At 43.1% G+C, this 21,571-nt stretch overlaps 1 protein-coding gene and 1 long non-coding RNA gene across 2 annotated transcripts in view; one reads left to right on the top strand and one right to left on the bottom strand.

The window, feature by feature from the left end:
* ogfrl1 (opioid growth factor receptor-like 1) overlaps nt 1–5,828 on the top strand; it is a 6,074-nt gene extending 246 nt beyond the window's left edge. The window contains exons 1-7 of the mRNA XM_031823546.1: nt 1–46; nt 991–1,068; nt 1,162–1,240; nt 1,359–1,437; nt 2,177–2,243; nt 2,406–2,551; nt 3,617–5,828. The exon at nt 1–46 is cut by the window's left edge and continues 246 nt beyond it. Coding sequence (XP_031679406.1) covers nt 1–46; nt 991–1,068; nt 1,162–1,240; nt 1,359–1,437; nt 2,177–2,243; nt 2,406–2,551; nt 3,617–4,094 — 973 coding nt within the window. The 3' untranslated portion in view covers nt 4,095–5,828. The remainder of the gene's footprint in view (nt 47–990; nt 1,069–1,161; nt 1,241–1,358; nt 1,438–2,176; nt 2,244–2,405; nt 2,552–3,616) is intronic.
* Nucleotides 5,829–10,258: 4,430 nt separating this feature from the next.
* LOC109889931 (uncharacterized) lies at nt 10,259–21,138 on the bottom strand. Its single transcript, XR_002255353.2, has 2 exons — nt 19,709–21,138; nt 10,259–11,094 (listed from the first exon to the last, which is right to left on the bottom strand). It is a non-coding gene; the product is annotated as an uncharacterized LOC109889931 (long non-coding RNA).
* Between the last annotated feature and the right edge of the window lie 433 nt (nt 21,139–21,571).

The raw sequence follows: 21,571 nt of genomic DNA, 5'->3' as shown, positions 1-21,571 counted from the left end.
CCCCTTGACGGGGAGATGCGGCGAACAAGCGGACATGTCCCCGCAGGTAAATACCAGCACACGACAGTAACGCAACAGCACAAGAGCGTATCTATAGCAACCAGACACAGAGAAAAATGGAAGAAGAGCAGACTGCCCTGAGCTAAATTAGAAAAGGGAAATGGCACAGCTGCATAGCCAACTCGCTGAAAATGTCAACATCTCAGCCTAATGTTGTGGCAACCAAAATCAGACTTGTATGTAGGCTTGTAGCTTAGTTTAGGCCTATGTCTCCAAATAATTGTACTCAACGCATGTCTTGTTGCCATGTCTAGGCTACATCTAATGTCATTGCCAGGTATCCATTTGATGTGGTATTATGCATTGCCACAAGTGGATGTATTGTATCTTATAGCCATAATTCCGACATTATAGCCTCCAGTTTGAACCAAAATGTTTTATATCCTCGTTGGTTTCCTCAATGTCCCAGGTGCACAAGCAGAGAGAGTAGGCTAGTGTTGTGAGCATGTGAGACAGCGATCTGATGAAGGTGACCATTTTTTTTTACATAAAAAAGAATAGGGTCAAATATGGGGAGACAATATGACAATAGCCTACTCAACAACTCTACACTTTCAAAGGGCAGCATCTCTGCTCATTGGTACAAAAGAGGTAAACAACAATATTTTTCTATAATGCGTCAATTGCCTTTATTATTCCTTTATATGCCTTGACATGGTGCCTTCGGCTTCATTTGATCCTGACTGTGAGTGCATCTGAAGCCTCTATAACACTAGAGTTGGATCCATGGGGCAGAAGGTCGCAGACTGTTATACCCACACCAACAATGAACCCATTGAACCCAGACATCTGTTGTAACACAGCTTGTGGTTACATGTGTTTATGTGTCACTCAGGGATCATCTGAGTTGCAACCAGTCAGTGTTTACTTACACTCTCTCCATCTCTCTCTCTCTCTCTCTCTCTCTCTCTCTCTCTCTCTCTCTCTCAGTTCTCTGACTCTAGCACCAAGATGAAGAGGAGCTTTTATGCTGCAAAGGATCTTTACAAATATCGCCACAGCTACCCGGTACGCTCCACACACACTCACACACGCACACACGCACGCACGCGCAAACACACACACTTCCTGACTTTTCCTCCTTTTCCTCTCCCTCCCTAGAACTACAAGGAGCCCCGCTTACCTAATGAGTACCGCAACCTTCGCTTCTACCTGAACACGATCCCTCTAATACCAGATGGTCAGTGCACGCATGCACGCAAGCACACACACACACACACACACATTTTAAGCTGACCCCAAACCAGGCACATGTGTTTCCTGTATAATTTATGTGATTGACCTGAATCCATCTCTAGTCATCTTCATTGAGGAGATCCTGACCAAATGGAAAGGAGATTATGACAAACTGGAGCACAATCACACCTACATACAGTGGTGAGAGCTCCATCAAGTTACTATGGATGTGTGTGTCATGTGCACCTGCGATTACTGGGTTCAAATACTATTTCAAATATTTCAAATACATTGAGTGTTTGTTCTATCCTGCCAGGAGTGCCAGATGGCAGGGTTTGCAGTTATGGGACCAGGCAAGCTCAATCAAACAGTAGTATTTGAACCCAGGTCTGTTACATATGTATGTATGGACATAGAAATGTATCTCATTCTTATTTGCAGGAACTAAACTGTCTTCCACAAGCAGGAAGGAGAATAGCAAAGTTCAGCCAGTTCTCTGACACAGACCTACATAACTTTGAGACCCACACAACACCAAGAAAAAATAGTCACACCACTGAGGTTCACACATATGCTGCCAATCTCACTTACACCCTTTAGCGCCACCCTTATTATCTCTCGCTTCCTCTTATTCTCTGTCGTTCTCTCCTTTCTGACAGAGCTGATCATTAGCATAATATAAATGAGTGGGGTGTCTAAGAAGCACTGAGCACGTGCAGAAGGATGGCTGGCACTCGTTGAATTGACTTAATTAGAGACGTCAGCGAGAGAGAGAAGGAGAAAGGAAGATGTGTATAGAGAAATAGAGGGCAGAGGGGGAGAGCAAGAGAAAGACAATGACGACAGGAAAGAGAGGATGGGGAGGCATGCATAGAAAAGTCAGTGGCAGAGAGATAAACACACGCTGTGACGTTCATCTCTCTCTTTGTCTTTCCTGCAGGCTTTTCCCTCTGAGGGAGCAAGGGCTCAACCTCTATGCTCAAGAACTCACTCAGGAGGAGATCAAGGTAAAGACCGTAACAGGACCACATAACCACACATTAACTGATTTGACTGCAACTTGATCATTGTGGTTTTAATGATCTGAAAATGGCAGTATCTTATCATGTTGTACAGGAATTTGGAATATTGTGGGATATACTCCAACTGATCGTTGCTATGCCCCAAAGGAATTCCTAAGCACTCGGGAGGCCAAGCGGCGATTCTTGCTGGCGTACACACTCATGCTGGATTTTTACGGAATCAAACTCCTGGATAAGATTGGGAATGTCACCCGAGCTTCCAACTGGCAAGAACGCTTCCAGCACCTCAATGAGTGAGTGATTCATACGGGTGTACACACACACACACACACACACACACACACACACACACACACACACACACACACACACACACACACACACACACACACACACACACACACACACTAACACACACACACACACACAAACACACGTGCATACACACACACAGACACGTACACAGTCACATACAAACACACACACATACACACACACACACACACAAACGTACACACACAAACACACGTACACACACACGTGCACACAGGCACGTGGACACACATACAAACATACACACACACGTACACGTACACACACACACGTACACATACACACACATACACACACGTGCACACACACACACACACATAAACACACACACACAAACACATACAAACACATACACAAAAATACCCACACACACACAAACACACACACACACACAAACATACACGCACATACAAACACACGCACGTGCACACAGCACACACTCACACAAACACACACAAACACACGTACACACACGTGCACACAAACACGTGCACACGCACATGCACACAAACACACACACGTACACACACGTACACACACAAACACATACAAACACATACACAAAATACGCACACACACACACACACAAACACACACACAAACATACACGCACATACAAACACACACACGTGCACACGCACATTCACACAAACACACAAACACACACACACACAACATACCCCCACACACACACAAACACATACACAAAAATACACACACAAACACACACAAACATACACGCACATACACACACACACACAAATGTGCACACGCACGTACATGCACGCACACACACACACACACACACACACACACACACACACACACACACACACACACACACACACACACACACACACACACACACACACACACACACACACACACACACACACAAAGAGTATTAATTCCTTCTGTGTCATTGTCTTGCATTCTTTTTCTCTCTCTGACATGCAAGAAAGATGAGGTTTGCGGAAATACACTCATGTGATGAGTAACCTACCTATTTCTCCCTCTGTCATTAGGTCACAGCACAACTATCTGCGGATCACGCGCATTCTCAAGTCTTTGGGTGAGCTTGGCTTCGAGGCCTTCAAAGCACCCCTGGTGCGTCTGCTGCTGGACGAGGCTCTGTGTCGAGGCACCCTGCCCAACATGCTGCACAGCATCCTGGAGTACTACGTCTACACAATCCGACCACGCTCCCTCCGCCGCAGCCTGCTCCGCTACGCACAACAGCACTACCAGCCGGCCAACTCCTTCCTCTGGGGGCCCCCGGCCAGGAGAAGAGGAGCTGGGGCCGGGCCAGGACCCATCCTGGAGAGGGAGAGGAGCGGAGGAGACCCCCATAGGGCTCGTAATCCGCTGACGAAGCAGGACTCAGGGGGAGGGGGGGATGGGGGAGGAGAGGGGAAGGGAACCAAGGGCTGTACCGCTTCCACGAAATCCCTCCAGGAGGGGGTGAAGGGCGAGTACATTGAGACTGTACCACTGGAAGACTGAAGGGATAATAGTTTTGTTTTTGGGTGGGGGGGGGGGGGGGGGGGGTCATTGTAGAAATACTGGCCCATGCAATGTTTTTATGGACTTAAAAGTCGTAGCTAAGTTGTAGTAGCTAAGTTTAGTACGCAGCACAATCCTTAACGTTAAACTACTCTTGCTCTGTTTTCTCTTTATCACAATGCATTTTGTCCTTTTGTATTGATTGACTACACTTGGCAATCCACTCATAATTGTACAGACCCTTCTAGCCAAGCAGATCACATTTAGGAGTTAGCATACAACAAACAGCCTGATTGGTTGGAAGTATGAAACAAACAATCTGATAGGATATAAACAACTGCTTGACAAGGCGGCTGCTGTGTGGAATCTTGCACCTTTGACAATCTGTGTCTTCCTATATGAGATATCTCTGTTACTTCCTGGTTACTTCTTGAGCTGATCTTCCTAATGGCTGCTGATGCTGGCAATGAGGGTGAATCATTGACTGTCGGATCCCATCTTCCTACACAAAGCCTTCTGTAGCTTTCAGAGCAGCCCAGCTAGTCAGACGCACAGGCTCATATGAGATTTTCAGGTATACTGTAATGCGATTGAAAACATGGGCTCAAGTGTTAATACTGTAGCTGCTAGATAGTATGTGTGTGTTGAGACTAGTGTGTTTGTGATAAGCAGTGTGTGTACTACTACTATCTGAAGTGCCTCTTTTCTATTCATCTTTTATTGGTTAATTGTGTTCAGTTAGGGATGTAGGTGTGTACTGATCAATGTTTCAGTTAAATATTTTTTCATATATGAATTTGGTTAGCTGATGGGTTTTAGAGTAAAAGGCACGATTTGCTTCCATGAGAACAGAAACCGAACGTTTCAAACCGAACGTTTCAATATACCAGTATGATTATAACAGGCAAATAACTGGACGGCAGCTTGGGATAGCACGTTTCTGTAGGGTACACATTTTACAGTACATTTACATCTGAGTCATCTAGCATACACATGATTCACAACAATACCTGGCACTTGGGTCCTGAATCCTGGACCATTCTATTGGGGAATAGTTCATACGAATCCTAATGAGGATGATGTTTTTTTATAGGGGAGAAAAAATGCAGAACTGTTGAGTGTATGTATATACACATACACATTTGTAGTATAGCCTCTCAAAAAGGAGGCTGAGTGGATGGCTTGCGTCCAACTCTCTCTTTCTTATTCTCTCTCTCCTTCTCCCTAGCCATACATTATTGGTTGGCATTGCCATGTTAAAATGTGCCAATGAAGACCAGTTAAAATGACTCATTTACTCCCTCACGTTCCCCCTTCTCTCAGAGGCTTATGATAAAGAAGGATCTCCTCCCTCTCTCTGTTCCTCTAAAGACCCTCACGTTGTTTATCTGTCCCTGTCGTCATCTGGGTATAGATAGGCTTGGGAGAGGATGGGAGGATGGGGAAGAGGAGACAACTGAGGGAAGGGGACTAACTGTACATCCAGTCTATGGAACGCTGGGAAGTACGTCTTGTCGATGCGTACGTGTTCTGTGTCAGGTATAGATGCATCTCTCTCGCTCTCTCTTTCTCTCTCTCTCTCTGTTGTCTTCCTTGTGACTGATTGGTCTCTGGATGTGTAAAGGTTCCCTTCATAAGTGTGTTTTGTAAATTGTATCAATTCTTATGATTTGTATAAGACAGTTTGTGGAGCATAATTTTATGGCTGCTGTAATAAATTATGGCAAATCAACAGCAAAAGCACATGTGTACTTTATGTGAGAGATAGAGAGAGAGTATATGGGAGTGGCTCGTCACTATAGACAAACCCAACCAGATCCATTTCTCATTGTTAGGCATGTACCAAGAACAACCAAGGTTATATCTGCAAAAAGTTCTGAACCCTCATTTGTTTGAATGGTGTCAGCAATTTCCATCTTTATTCATTTGAACTTGACATGAATTGGGGTATTTAGAGTACTATATACACTGAGTGTACAAAACATTAAGAACACCTGCTTTTTCCTTGACATTGACTGACCAGGTGAATCCTGCTGAAATCTATGCTCCCTTATTGATGTCACTTGTTAAATCCACTTCAATCAGTGTAGATGAAGGGGAGGAGACAGGTTAAAGATGGATTTTTAAGCCTTGAGACAATTGAGACATGGATTGTGTATGTGTGCAATTCAGAGTGGGCAAGACACAAGTTTAAGGGCTTTTGAACGGGGTATGTTAGTAGGTGCCAGGCCCACCGGTTTGTGTCAAGAACTGAAACAACAGTTTCCCGCGCGTATCAAGAATCGTCCCACACCCAAAGGACATACATCCAACTTGGCGCAACTGTGGGAATCATTGGAGTCAACATGGGACAGCATCCCTGTGGAACACTTTCAACACCTTGTAGAGTCCATACCCTGGTGAATTGTGGCTGTTCTAAAGGGGGCAGGGGTGCAACTCAATATTAACAAAGGTGTTCTTAATGTTTTGTACACTCAGTGTAGCTACAGCACATTAAACAGAACAAGGCTATGTCAATAACTCAGATAGAACCTTCTAGTCCCAAGCTCTCAAAATTCACCATTAGATGGATAGAATATGTATGTTGTAGCCATTCTATGAGCCAGACCTACTATAACCCTGACTGCCCAATGCCAGTTTACCACAAAAGGTGAGTGTATAGACTGTAGCACACAGATGAGTCTGAAGAGAGCCATGGATCTCCAGAGTTATGGCGATTTCAGTTAACAGCAGACATTTGGAATCTTAAACACTAAAATAACACGCACTGGTTTGTGTTAATTGAGGTGTGTGTGGTGAGAAGAAGAATGTGTGAGGGATATGACACACACACGCACACGCACACACGCACACACACACACACACACACACACACACACACACACACACACACACACACACACACACACACACACACACACACACACACACACATGTCAACAGCAGCTAATCATGCCTTCTAAGAGAATGCATGTATTTAATTAGGGCTTATTGTGTAAGGTAAAGCCTTGCTGTCTTACTAGATGTTGGTTGATTTTAATAATGTTGTGTGTTGAGTACAGAGTGGTAGATGGGGACTGTTGTGTCACAATTTTGTTTTGGATTGGCGTCGTTTTGGATTGGGGTCGTCAGACTGCTGAACAATTAATCAAATGGCCACCCGGACTATTTGCAATGACACTACTCCCCCCCCCCCCCTTTGTTTTTACACTGCTGCTACTCGCTGTTTATTATCTATGCATAGTCACTTTACCCCGATGTACAAATTCCTCGACTATCCTGTACCCCCACACATTGACCCTGTATAGATAGCCTTGTTATTGTTATTTTATTGTGTTACTTCATATTTTATTTTTTACTTTAGTTTATTTAATAAATGTTTTCTTAACTCTATTTCTTGAACTGCATTGTTAGTTAAGGGCTTGTAAGTAAGCAATTCATGGTAAGGTCTACCTGTTGTAGGTCTACCTGTTGTACCTGTTGTATTCGGCGCATGAGACAAATGAAAATGTATTTGATTTGAGTGTGTGGGTACGGTGGGTTCGGTATCATGTGTTGAGATGTGTTGGGAGTGGAAGTAGAGGCATTCTGTGCCTAGTTTCATTTGTGTAGAAGTTTCCCTGGGGAAATGTGTGGTATATAATTAGAGGTAGTGGTGAGCTGTGTTGGGGTATTCTGTGGTGAGCTGTGTTGGGGTGTTCTGTGGTGAGCTGTGATGTAGTATTCTGGGGTGAGCTGTGTTGTGGTATTCTGTGTTGGGGTATTCTAGGGTGAGCTGTGTTTGGGCATTCTGTGGTGAGCTGTGTTGGGGTATTCTGTGGTGAGCTCTGTTGGGGTACTTATGTTGAGCTATGTTGGGGGGATGGATGCTGTGGTGTGTTGGGTAGGAGTATGGGGTATTCTGTGTTGGGGAGTGGTTGTTACTGTGAGTTAAGTGCAGTGTGCCCACAGCACTGATTCATACTGACAGAATGAGGCGGCTGCCTCCTGGAATGGGTGCTGGAGCAGAGTGAGTGACTCACCCTGTGTGTGGGTATGTGTAAAGGAGAGAGACTATTTCAATTGGTGGCATTGTCTTACAGAGAAGGACCAAATAGGCCAAAATATTGTCTCTTCCTCTTGTAACACACACTACAAACCACTAATCCTAAAACCACACATCTGTACCAGTATCACAGCATGTGTGTGTGCTTTAAGTGTTACAATAATGTCACAGATAATGTCACAGATCTGTTTGTGTGCACGCCTGTCTGCTCATGTGTGAGAGTGACATTCACTCTCCTTCCAGAATAGAGCGTATGTCTTAGCTATCTGCAACAGATGGCTTCACGGTGTGTTACTCCTCTTCTTGTTTCAGTTTCCTCTGAAGTTTGGACTGGTTTCTCGTGCAGGTGTTGTGTCTGCACCTGATAAGAAGTGAGCTTCTTTCCGTCTGTACCACCAGTGGGCTCCAGGGATTTGTCCCTCAGAGTTGGTGTCATCATCATCATTATCCTCACCTAACATCCACACATTTTTGGCGAGAAATATTTTGTTATGTGGGCCAATCAAAAGTTCAACCTCTAACACATTGTATGTATTATATTAGCTATTTGTAAGAGGTGCATATGATGCATCTAATCAGATTTAGCGTTTGTGCGTTCTCATCTACAGTTCCATGTAATAAATCAGAGTGACATTCAGAACTCGTATACTGTATAATAGACAGTGAACTGGAAGGTAACATATGGCAAATAAAGAGGAAAAGATTCATAAGAAACTTTGTTCCAAATGGGGAATTTTTATTTGATCTTTATTTAACTTGGCAAGTCAGTTAAGAACAAATTCTTATTTCCAATGACGGCCTAGGAACAGTGGGTTAACTGCCTGTTCAGGGGTAGAACGACAGATTTGTACTTTGTCAGCTCGGGGATTTGAACTTACAACCTTCCGGTTACTAGTCCAACTCTCTAACCACTAGGCTACCCTGTATCTTGGACATACATCAACAAACCACTACTGTATAAAATTGATTAAATATTAACTCATGCCCTTCAGATGAACATTGCAAAATATAAAATGCAACAGTATTATGGTTGGATCTTTAATCTCAGCACTCAAAAGCAAATTTCACATGCGCTGTCTGTTACGAGAGACTACAACCACTCTATATTTCAAAATGGCATCCTAGGTTTCTCAGGCGAAACTGGACTTACATTTCGGGGTGTTTCAGTCTGAGGTCGAAACTAGTTGTTACTCAGAGATCTTCTGCTTTCTAAGGCGCAGAAAGAGAAGTTAAAATTAGAGAAGCCTACACCCATAAGGACAAAGACAATATTGGAGTATGGTTATTTGACCAACTTATTTGACCATGAATGAATGATTCAATGATATGTGGTTAAGGGGGTTCACAGAAGGTTACATGAGATGGAATCACACACACAATGTGCTTGATTAACCTTTGACCTTTCTTGGTCAGACTGTTACTGTGATCCAACACTTTATCACAATACTCACATAATCCTGACTCTCCAGCTGTACACAGTACATGTTATTCCATGTCTATTTGTGTGCAGTAATTTTGTGTGCGAATGTGTTAATGTCATAGTGTATAACAGCATTGCGCGTGTGGGTGTGTGTGTGTGAGCGAGAGGGGTGGCTCAGCCAGCTGTTCCATTCACCGCAGAAATCCCCAGGTCAGCTCTATGTGACCCAGGTTTCAGTTCCTCATGGCAGAAAAACAAGCAGAGATATAAATATTGGAATAGAGATAGAAAGCATGTGAATCCCCTAAACAGCCCAAGTGAGACCAACAGCACCGCAAGAGTTGAGGATGATGGTAAACCCATGGTTTAGTCTCGAGGATGATAGTAAACCCATGGTTTAGTCACGAGGATGATAGTAAACCCATGGTTTAGTCTCGAGGATGATAGTAAGCCCATGGTTTAGTCACGAGGATGATAGTAAGCCCATGGTTTAGTCACGAGGATGATAGTAAACCCATGGTTTAGTCTCGAGGATGATAGTAAACCCATGGTTTAGTCTCGAGGATGATAGTAAACCCATGGTTTAGTCTCGAGGATGATAGTAAGCCCATGGTTTAGTCTCGAGGATGATAGTAAACCCATGAGTGTTTTACTCTCATTGAAATAAATGACACACATGATTAATTACAAAACAGAGAAGGCTGTGGTGAAGAATAGCCTTTATTCATCATATTCAAAATACATTGAACATTTGCACCAATAGAAAACATTTGTTAGATCAAACAAATGACACATATTTACTGTTATTAAAAGCACACACTAACACAGAAACTCTCAACTTCACCCTATTTGAATAGCTGGAACTATCACCATGCCAACACCTCTGCAGTCTTTTAAGACCTGCAAGAGTGAGTCATCAAGGGAAGAGAAGCAGTGTTCAATGTGGAATCAGGCCTATAGTCATTCTGGATAATATATATATGGCAGTAATTCTATGGTACTTCCGATGCAATGTGTGATCTGCAAGCAGAGAATGATAGAGGCCTCTAGTGGCCAAAAGCATTTTAGCAATGGCAGCGCCATCGAGGGTTTCCACTATGGTTGGGCAGTATCCATATTTTCTCATATTGTCATACCGTCCTCTCATTCCAGGTTTTATGGTATTACCGGCCAAAAATAAAAATAAAAAAGCCCATTCGGTGTCTATTACCAGAATGCTAACAAAATTAGCACAAATAATAGCGAATTTCCATTGAGGCTGCTAGCTAAATATGTTTAACGAGCGCAGAGGCAATCCAACTCAAAGTTAAACATATATAGGTAGTATAATATAATTTTTGGTGAGTTTAGAACATTTATAAGCAAATGTAAACAAAGGACATTGTGTAAATGAACAAAGTTGAGAGGCGTACTTGTCGGAAGGAAGAACAGTACTGGCTCTGGAGCAGCATGTGTACACGCTGTGTCTGTGTGGAATCGCTAGGGCAATGGGCCTGCTTGCTCTGCTCTGAGAAGAAGGGGGAGGAGCAGAAGGGCTAAGAACAGAGAGAAGAAAAAACATATTCAAATCAAGATACAGATAACTCATCCAAAGGGCTTTGACTTCTTAAACACAGCACAATTCAGCCCCTTACTTACTCAAATCTGACTAAAATCTGTTCATATACAGCCTCAGGAAGAATATCAAATGTAAAAATGTTCACATTTTCATAAATTCTTAGAAGGTTTAGGAATTACGTAAACTAAGGCATTTGTGAAAATTCTATAGCAATCTAGTGGGAAAGCTGCTGTGCGTTTGGACAACTAATGGACACTGCAGCAAATAAAACCTAATAAAAACATCCGTCTCGTCCAAGACCGGTGCGCTATAGCCAATCAGAGATAAAGTAGGCCTTCATACAAACAAGCCATTTGCCACACCGGCCTGCCATCATTCACGTTGAACTGGAATGTGTGTTTACAGGCAGATGGGCCTGCCATCATTCATGTTGAACTGGAATGTGTGTTTACAGGAAGTTGCAACAGCACGACTTCAGATCATTAGAACTCATTTGAATGGATTTCTACATATGTCAACACCGCGGAAGTCCTCTTACATTTGGGAACTTTACAGTCATTCATCAAACAAACATGAAAAGGTAGGTTCTCTCTCCCTCAGTTATGCACATCAACAACTAATGCTAGCCCAAGCAAGATCAGCTAAAATCTAACGAAGGAACATTAGATAAACCCTCAACTTTTTGAGCTAGTTGGCTGTCAAAATTGCACTGATAAACAATGGGAAATTGTAGCCTACTCGTCATTCTGCAGCTTGCCTGTACATGCATGCTTGTCCAAAACCAAGCTAACTGGCTAAAGTTGGCTAGCTACTTCCAGACACAAATGAGAGAACAACTCACTCTGACCATTTTACTTGCTGAGCTTGTTAGGCTGTTTTGGCTACGTTTACTGACACCAGTCATATTCAGCGGGTGTTGTACGGAAATTCATCCGTTTTTCAGAGCACTCTCGTCTGAATTCGGAGTAGATAGCCAGAGTGAATTTGCGAATGCAAGACATGCTAAATGTATAACAGTCGTTAAAGTTCTTGCTAGCTAACCAAATGACACCTGTATCTCTAGCTGTGTACAGCCACCGAAAAACAATATGGAAGGGGCAATGTCAGTCACTCACCCACTCACTCAACCACCCACCCACTCCTCGTTAGCTCCTCGTTAGCTAGCTAACGTTAGGCTCCGTGTTTTTAGCTTGCTACATAAATAGATACCCTAGCCTATTAGCCACATTAAGACTGACTTTGCTAGTTTGATTGTATTGATATTCCTAGCCTTAGTCACAGTCTGTTTTTGGCCAAAATATTGGCCAATGTACCAGGTCAGCTGTGATTCACAAACTGAAAGCAATATTTTTTTGGACTACCAATAAATGTATTGGTAAATTCTATGAAACAGGCATTGAACTGCATCCATGTAGTCTTCCAACAAGGCCTTAGTGTACACCATGGAATGTTGAGTCGCAGAAATGATTTTTAAATCAAGTTTGTTTTGTAGAATAAACTGGGAATTGTATATTTTTGACTGATATTACGATTGCCTGTTTCATATCTGCAAAGTAGTTAAAACGCTGTTAGTTCCACTTCAAACATTGTCAGACTAATTAGTCAGACTAATTTTGTGCTTCAGTTGCACTTCTTCACTCGGATGAGAATTCTTGAGCTGCATTCTCTCAGCAGACAGCGCTCTGACTGAATTGTAGCTACTTTTCTTCAGGAATTTTCTTGGTGTAGCAAGCTTTTCTTCGGTAAAATGCAAGATTAACTTTAAGCAAAACCTCAAGAAATGTAGCTGGCTACATTATTTCTATGACAAACATTAGAAATATGATGGCCATTAATCATTTTTGCAAAAAAAATACATTGCCATTTCATTGTAAGCTCATTTACTGCCAGACAAATAGTGTTCCACTTCTGCTATCATCTGAAGAAAATGAAGATATATTCTGCAGAATGTGTTACACTAATGTATTTTCTGTGAAGGAAAACTAGAGTTGCACGTCCCTGATCACTCTATTGAAGCAACAAAAACACTTTCAATGGCTTTCAATATACAACACCAACCCCGCAGCTAGCCCAGCTCCTGCTTTCTCCTGTTGTGCTGTTTACAAACATATGACTGTCTCGAATGCTCTGTGGAACTATTTCAAATAATGTGATAGGTGAAATTAAGAACGCAGTCTGCTTTATCTCCTAACGTATTGCACAAGTTGACTGCAGGTATTTACTTAAAAAGTAGCTACAAATATTACAATTTATTGAAAAACCTATAAGAAATCGTTTAAATGATATTGATGGTATTGAAAAACCCTCCCATTGCTATTTCCAAATACCCCGGTATACTGCCCAAGCCTAGTTTCCACCATGCTTACGCCATTTTAAAGCAGTCAACTGGGTGGGGATTCCAATGAGTTGTAGCCTCAATGGCACTGCCCATGCTGACACAGACGCTATAATGGCACAGATATAAAGAGGAGTCCTCTATCTATATCTGCAAGGCAAACCTTTTGTGGTGAATTGAAAGGGAAGGCATTACTGCATATTCAACACTGCCTCAGAAAAAGTAAACCATGGAGACAGGACGCCCTCTAGAGTCTGAATGAAGGAAAAGCTTCCATTTCTTCCTGTGACGTCAGCATTAGAGGGAGAGAGCGAGAGAGAGAAAAAGCTAAACACAAAGAACATTGGGGTTAGGGGGTAATAACAGTAGAACAAGGTCACTAAATCTAACCCATTCCATGGAGGAATGGTAGGAGACATGGAGAGGGCTGTGTGTGTCTCTGTGGGGTCATCTGAAGGTATTTATAGCTACTTCCTTTTGGGCTCCCTGTTGCAGTGACGTCAGTCTGGGTGGGTCTGGTTCCAACTGAACTGACCAGGCCCGGGGCACACACACACACACACACTTTTACAACCCTGCCCCAATCACACAATGGTTTGTGTCGACTTCCTCTGTGCGTTGTGCCTCCCACAGCCACTTAACATACCATAGGCTTCGGTCAACACATAGCAGAGGACACAGTCCATTAGATCAGCACACCTATATATAACATTACATTAGGATTGGTCTATCTGTGACAGGAAAACAGATTCAATTCTCTACTGGGACCAGGCTTTACATACTGTATAGAGTACATACACAGTCTGGGCTTCATACATAGTTTATAGTGCCTGTATTTGTTTAGGGACACAAAATGACAAAGTAATATACATTTCCTTTATATTTAAGTGTAACTGCCCCCTCTTCAGAATGCCAAGCGTGTGCAAAGCTGTCATCAAGGCAAAGGGTGGCTACTTTGAGGAATCTCAAATATATTTTGATTGTTACTTTTCTGGTTACTACATGATTCCATGTGTTATTTCCTAGTTTTGATGTCTTCACTATTATTCTACAATGTAACAAATAGTACAAATAAAGAAAAAAACTTCAATGAGAGGGTGTTTTGAAAATATTTGGACCGGCAGTGTATATTGTGTGTCGTGTGTTCACGCAAGTGTGTGTGTTTCCTGCAGCGTGTCTGTTGTGAGATGGGTGGTCCTGTCCCACCGGAGCAGACATGTCACAGGTCACAGCCAATCAGATGGCGGCCCCTCCCTATTTCCTGCTCTGCCTCGGTCGGCATTCCCAAAGTGCTCCGCAGTATTCCAGGAGCGTTCCCGAGTCAGGCAGCGCAAACATCCCACTCCCGGCTACTAGAGGGCGCCGCTGAGAGTGTAGGATGTTTACACTGCCTGAAACCCGAGAGGTCATAGGTCGGCAGTTAGAACTCACCCTTACCCACAGATCAGATTACCCTAATCCTAAACTTTACACGACTGTCTCAATACTCATTGACAGCGTACTGTCCTTGTCTCCTTTCCTTCAAGAGCACTGTTTGGTAAAAGGACTTGACAGGTTTCCACCTTGCTTGTCATGTCCTCTGAGATCAGTGGTCAGAAAAGGCAGTAGATAAAGTAGTGTCCGGTTTTCACTCACCCCCCGCCACTTCTCCTCTCTCCTTAGGATGTAACCCCTCCCTGCTACTGTGAACCAACTGCCATGAACAGAGCTGTTTCCTCTCCTCCCTCTTTCTCCCACTCTGTTTTTCTAAAGTCCTTTGGGCACAATCATCAGAGATGGTGCCAACAGACAGACAGTGTCGTGGAAAGTAGCAGTTTGTGTGTCTCCAGTTCGTTCACTTCTCAGTGGTCATAATTGAGATCCATCAATATATGAAGTCCCCTGGGGCTGGCCTGTGACACGGAGAGATATCCAGAGGGTGAAACGGTTTGTTCCACTAAACATCCTTGGATTTAATTGATCAATTCATGTTACAGATTGGTCATAGTCCACACTACAGGTTTTCTCCATGTATGGCTCTGTGCATGCATAGTAAAAGCCTCTATGACAAATACAGTTGACTCTAAGCCTAATAGTGATGGCTATCACAGTTGTCGCCATGTCAAAAAATTTGCTGTATAGTAGTTGCGACGATAATGGCAGTTGGCTGCTGCAAACATCCGACTGAAAGCCCTATATGAAACACCAGCTTTCAGTCAAGGATGTTTACAGTAGCCCATACTGCCAGCTGTGCTGGAGAGGGTACATGGACACTGCTCAAACCAAAAACTGGGCATTACTTGCACTAGGTTTTGGTAACATACAGCATAGTCATATGGAAACCATGTGTTTGATGTGTTGGGTGCATATTCTATTGATTTCATTCCAGTCATTACTAAGAGTCTGTCCTCACAATTTAAAAAGGTGCCACTGGCCACCTATGGTACAGCTGAAGTTCATTTGGGTCAACTGTCTTCAAGTTAGCACCAAAGGTCCAGCAACATTCTAAATACAAACACGGCACCCGTCAAAATCTCAAATCTTCAATCAACTTGGCTCTGTAACTGCAGATTCTGAGTCCAGTATATAGTCACTGGTCTCCAGTATGTTTTCTCTGCCTTTCCTTTGTTGATCTGTAAGCATTCTGTCAGCATGTGACATACCACAACGACAGCCCCCACACACAATGTACTGGCATCATATTTACCATGTAAACAACACACACTTCTGTTTAGCCATCACACACACACACAGTGAAATTAAACGACTGCTCCTTCACACGCAAAGCAGTGTGTCTGCACTGTAGACCTCTCTCCCAGTGGCCTTTCCACCCTTGATCCCCCAACCAAAATTCTGACTTCCTGCCTCCCCTGGTATCCCTCTCCTCCTCCCAACCCACAATCAAAGTGCTCATTGCCTTGTTTACCACACACACCCTAACCTCTGCGTGACATTTGTGTGTGCCTATATGTAAGGGAATAGATGTTCATGCTGTGCGTGTGTGTGAGCCTACATGTATTTGTGCATGTAATTACATGTGTAAGCAGTGACATGATAAAATTACTCTCTACATTCTATAGCACCTTATTCCATGTGCTCCATCCCATAATCCTGTTCCATCATTCAAACCAACTACCTATTTCACATTGACTGAACAGTTTAAGTGTGTTACTGTTGGCCTAATGTCCGTGGAATGTCTGTTTTTGTCACATTTGTTCAGCTGTGATCCCATCACTATCATGGTCGGGTGTGTCTGGGTCTGTAAACTGAACATGTGTATCTGTGTGTGTAATTATATAATGTGTGTTTGTGTGTGGACCACGACACTGCTCTGGCTTAGACTTCCAGCCTCCATCCCAGTGCTTAGGTCACGGAGAGAACAAAGCAAACTTTATCAGAATACTGCAATCCCACATTCCCCGGATTCTTAGCACTTGGCAACTGGTAAGCACACAGAGGAGAGAAGGGAGATGGGAGAGGGGGATGGGTGGGAAGTACTGCCTTCCAGTTTTATTTCCATACAGTAGCCTTTCTCACTCTTCAAGACTGACCCGCTGAACTCAGGTCCAAAACCTCTCCAGCTAAAATATCCTGTATGTAATGTGTTATAATTCCATGTGTCCCTTATGAGGCGCCATCGGGGTCATAAATCAAATCCAATGTATAAATGTGTGTCACGAACTGAGGCCAGTGTGACCTGTAAATGTTAACACACTGTATCAAAGGTCCTGCCCCTTAACCGCGCATTCCCCCTCTGTGGAAGGTGTCAAAGTCACAGCAAGGTTATGACTCCACCCACAGAAGACAGAGTAGTGTGATATAGCAGGTAGTGGGATAGAGTGAGGGTTAACTTTAGCTTCAACAGTCTTAGACTAAACGGAAGAGAACTTTTCTGCAAACAAGCTGGTAAGGAAAGGTGGGGAGTTTTTATAGTGTTCTTTGTCTGGGGGTTCTGTGAGCTCTGGGTCACCCTCGGAATAGAACACACACACACACTGGACGGAGAACCCTAATTCTCGCTTGGTTTAACGGTCTCAGTCCACCTGCATTGCTTGCTGTTTGGGGGTTTAGGCTGGGTTTCTGTACAGCACTTTGAGATATCAGCTGATGTACGAAGGGCTATATAAATAAATTTGATTTGATTTGATCAAAGCATTCCAACCTAAAATCACGCCTGAGCCACATTTCTCCTGCCTGCCAGTTGGCAGACACACTCAAAACACCTGTAACACAATTACACACACCCACACAAATCACTGCTGCATAGCGGACCTCACAAGAGGAGAAAGGGGGCCAACACAGACTCCCCCTATCACTGGCTTCAGCTGACAGGCTTCCTACAACAGGACAGTCTACAGAACTCCGTGACTCTAGGCGTGATTATAAACAACATGCTATTTGGCTATGCAGGCTCCTGACATCTGTTAGTCGTTGATGTTATTCTTTAATAACACAGACCCAAAGCAAATCTGTGGGAGGAAAATAGGTTTATTCAAAAAGGACAAATCATGCTTGGAAGTAGATGGTCATTCTCCCCTGTCCTCAGTGATGCTCTCTGTGATTCTCTCCCTGAACAAAGGGAAAGGATGTAGTTTATAACCCAGCCCTAGCCTGTGTTGACCAATTAGAACTCCTTGCAATAAAACTGGATTAATGGACAAATAACAAGTATCCTATTTCAAGTTGAATATATAGACAAATTCCTCCCATGTCGCTGCATTAATTCCCTATTTCAGAAATAACACAATTTCACTTTATCGTTAGTACTGTATTGACCTCGTCCTCTGTCTCTGCGTTGTGTATTTAGCTTCAAAATATTATTATACCTCCATACTCCTTGGCTACGCAGGCTTATCATTCCAGCCACCATCTTCTGCTTTAACACAAAACATCCTTCATCCAAGCCCATAACCGCTCTGCTGTAATCTCAACACCCCCCCACACTCTTAGAAAAAAGGGTTCCAAAAGGGTTCTTGGGCTGTCCCCATAGGAGAACCCCTTTTGGTTCCAGATAGTACCCTCAGTGTAAAGGGTTCTACATGGAAATCAAAAAAGGATCTAACTGGAACCAAAAGGGTTCTTCAAAGGGTTCTCCTATGGGGACAGCCAAAGAACCCTTTTAGGTTCTAGATAGTACCTTTTTTTTCTAAGAGTGTATGATGACTGATGACCTCATGCACACTACTAGCCTATGAAGTTTTATGACCTCCATACTCCTTGCCTACGTAGCTTTACTACCTTCCCATTCCTCAACTTTGAAGTCTTATGTCCTTCACTCTCCTAAAGAAAGGCGATGAAGGCTTGCGGTTGTCAAACTGCCAGGGCTGTATGTTTAGCTCAGTCCTTTGGTTCGGTCATGCGTTTCCATACCCTATCTGATAGCACAGACCCCGGCCCCTTAACCCTACCCCCATTCAACTTTTCTCTCACTAGCTTTTTCCAAGAAATTCTGAGAAGGTGCAGGGTGGCAGTCATATGACCTTGGGACAGGACTCCAGCGGGACTTAATCGGAACGCCGGTATTCCGAGCACGATCGGGAACACTAACAGGATCGGTGAGTCATGACACTGAAACACTGAATAACACCGCTAACTCCCATCCCAAAGGTCAACCAGAGTGCTAATGTCCTGCCGCCCATGATCCCAATACAAGTAGAGCAAAAAAAAACTTTTCCAAATAATGCTAAGCTTGACAGAGAAAACGTGAACAGTCAGTCATGGTGGGGGGTCGAAACTGAAAGGTCCAATGCAGCAGTTCTCTCAGCATTCAAATCATTTCTGGGTAACAATTAAGTACCTTACTGTGATTGTTTTTGATTAATATGGTCAAAAAGAAACAAAAATAGTTTCTTAGTAATTAGACATTTCTCAAGCAAGAATTTAGCTAGGACTGTCTGGGAGTGGTCTGAGTGGGGATTGGAAATCTAGCCGTTAATGGCAGAGAGGTTTGGAACTCTTTCTTATTGGTGTATTAACTATTATACTGCCTGGTGATGTCACCAGACAAGCCAAAACTCCATCCCACCAAAACAGGCTGACATTTCAGGTGTGTTTTTCAAACAGCTCTTACACTAAAAGAGCATTATCATAATTTTCACATATATATATATATATGAAAAACAGGAAATCATGTTTTTGACTGCATTGGGCCTTTAATTGGTGAAGAGTGTTTGCATGTGTGTGTGTAGTGAGCAAGCGTTGATGTGTAGGCTATGCGCCTGTATATGCTCTTGAATACATTTTGTTGCGAGTGTGTATCTCTGTGTGTGTAACTTACACTCCCGGTCCAGCATAAACTCCATGACCTGGCCTGTTCTGAGACAGGAAGTGATCCTATCATCTCCATGGGAACGGTCCTGTGAGCTGAGCTGAGCCAGAGACCCCTCAGACAGAAGGAAAGTTTAGATCAACACAAATAGGCTCTTTCACGAAGAAAGACCTTCCCTTTACAACCCCATTAAACAAAACCACTAACACTTACAGTACAACTCAATCTTTAGGAGGTGAAAGATCATGTCATGCCAAAATATAGGATGTCAAGTGTTATATAGACACATTTGGAGGTATAACTAAAATAAGTAGTAGCAGAGCCATCTATAACTTGGGGGTACAGATGCTTCATGTTTGCAGTCTTGCAGAGTCCCTTTAACTACTGTTGCTATAACTACTGTAGCACCCTATTGACTCCTGAATAATGGTGCCATTTTTGAGTTTAACAATCAATATATTTATCTACATGTAATTGTACTTGATTTAAATTTGTTCCTAAAGATACAATGATAGTCTTGTCTACATAATAAAATAAGTGGGTTTTTGTCCCAGCTTGCTTGCTATTCTCTGAGTCTTACAGAGCCATTGAACTTGCCTGGGAACGCAATTACATCCCAAGGGAACAGCCGGGAATATTTTTTTTCTCCATGGAGAAAGAAAAGGAGAAATAGGCGAAGTTGCGCCTCTTCCAAAAGCTATCCTCGATTACTTTGGACACACTGTAGACTACTTACCGCATCCACGAAAAGGTAAAAAGTTAACTGCATGAAAACGGCAAGTTATGCTGGTCTGGGACGACCAATAAACTCTGCTTTCGCAGTACTGGCAGCCCGATATTTCGTCATCTTCGGATTAAGTTCACTATAACCCCAGAAAAGTATTTAGAAAAACACATCTGTAAAGTATGGATGTAGAACACTTCAACATGTTAAAAGCGTCCTTGTCGCCGTCACCCTTTTTGCCGTCCTTCAGTCTGGAGATTTTCTGCACAGATTTCTGGACTCGAGTACCTCCCCTTTTCTGGCAGAGCTGACCAATGGCTGTCCGGACTGTGCGCATCGACCGGAAAATAATAGCCTGCTCAGCTCAGTTACCTTGCGCGCGTCCTTCCTTTGCCATCCATCCCATGACCTCCAACTGTCCGCAGATGTTCCAAAAACTCCAGAATAGCACGTCCATCCGTTATCTTTAATGGTAGACTACATTGACATTAATGGGGAGTTGACAATTTCACTTAAACTCACACACCCCTCTGCAATGTGTTCCTCTACAGTTTGCACCTGTCCTATGAACACTGTGATGACCAATGCCCTGAGCCCTCAGTGCTATACTACTGAAGAATGTAGAATAGTAGCTTAAGAATCATTTTAGTAATTTTGGATCAGATAGTAGAAATGAATAGGAGAACAGCAAATCAATGTGTTTCTATTTAATTATGTTTCTGATGCCCTTGGACAAGTAGGTATCACTTTCTCACCCACAGAATGCATCTCTCCCCCTATTTCCAAAGTGATGTTTAGGAAACAAACCAGCTGGTGAAAGGGTAGGAGAGCAGTCTTGACTGTCAGAGGAGAGTTTCAGAGGAGATTTTCTCTGTTTGTACTCATAGCAGTAATGTACAATGGGGGTATTGGCAGAGTGAGTGGCAGTGTTGACAGCCAAAGCACACCTGTCCTGTCTCAATTAAATCTACCCTATTTCAGCAGATAACACAGTACTGATTAGAGCAGCCTGGATTTTTGGTCCATTTTCAAAGCAGGCAGGGGAAGGACAGACTGGCAGAGGACACCACCTCAGACTATTGAGATCAAACAGAATGGTTTAGCCTGAATTTGTGAACCGACTACACCCCTACACTCCCGGAGATAAG

The sequence above is a fragment of the Oncorhynchus kisutch genome, linkage group LG4 (genome assembly GCF_002021735.2).
Source record: "Oncorhynchus kisutch isolate 150728-3 linkage group LG4, Okis_V2, whole genome shotgun sequence".
NCBI lineage: Eukaryota > Metazoa > Chordata > Actinopteri > Salmoniformes > Salmonidae > Oncorhynchus > Oncorhynchus kisutch.
This window is presented reverse-complemented; position numbering and strand designations above follow the sequence as displayed.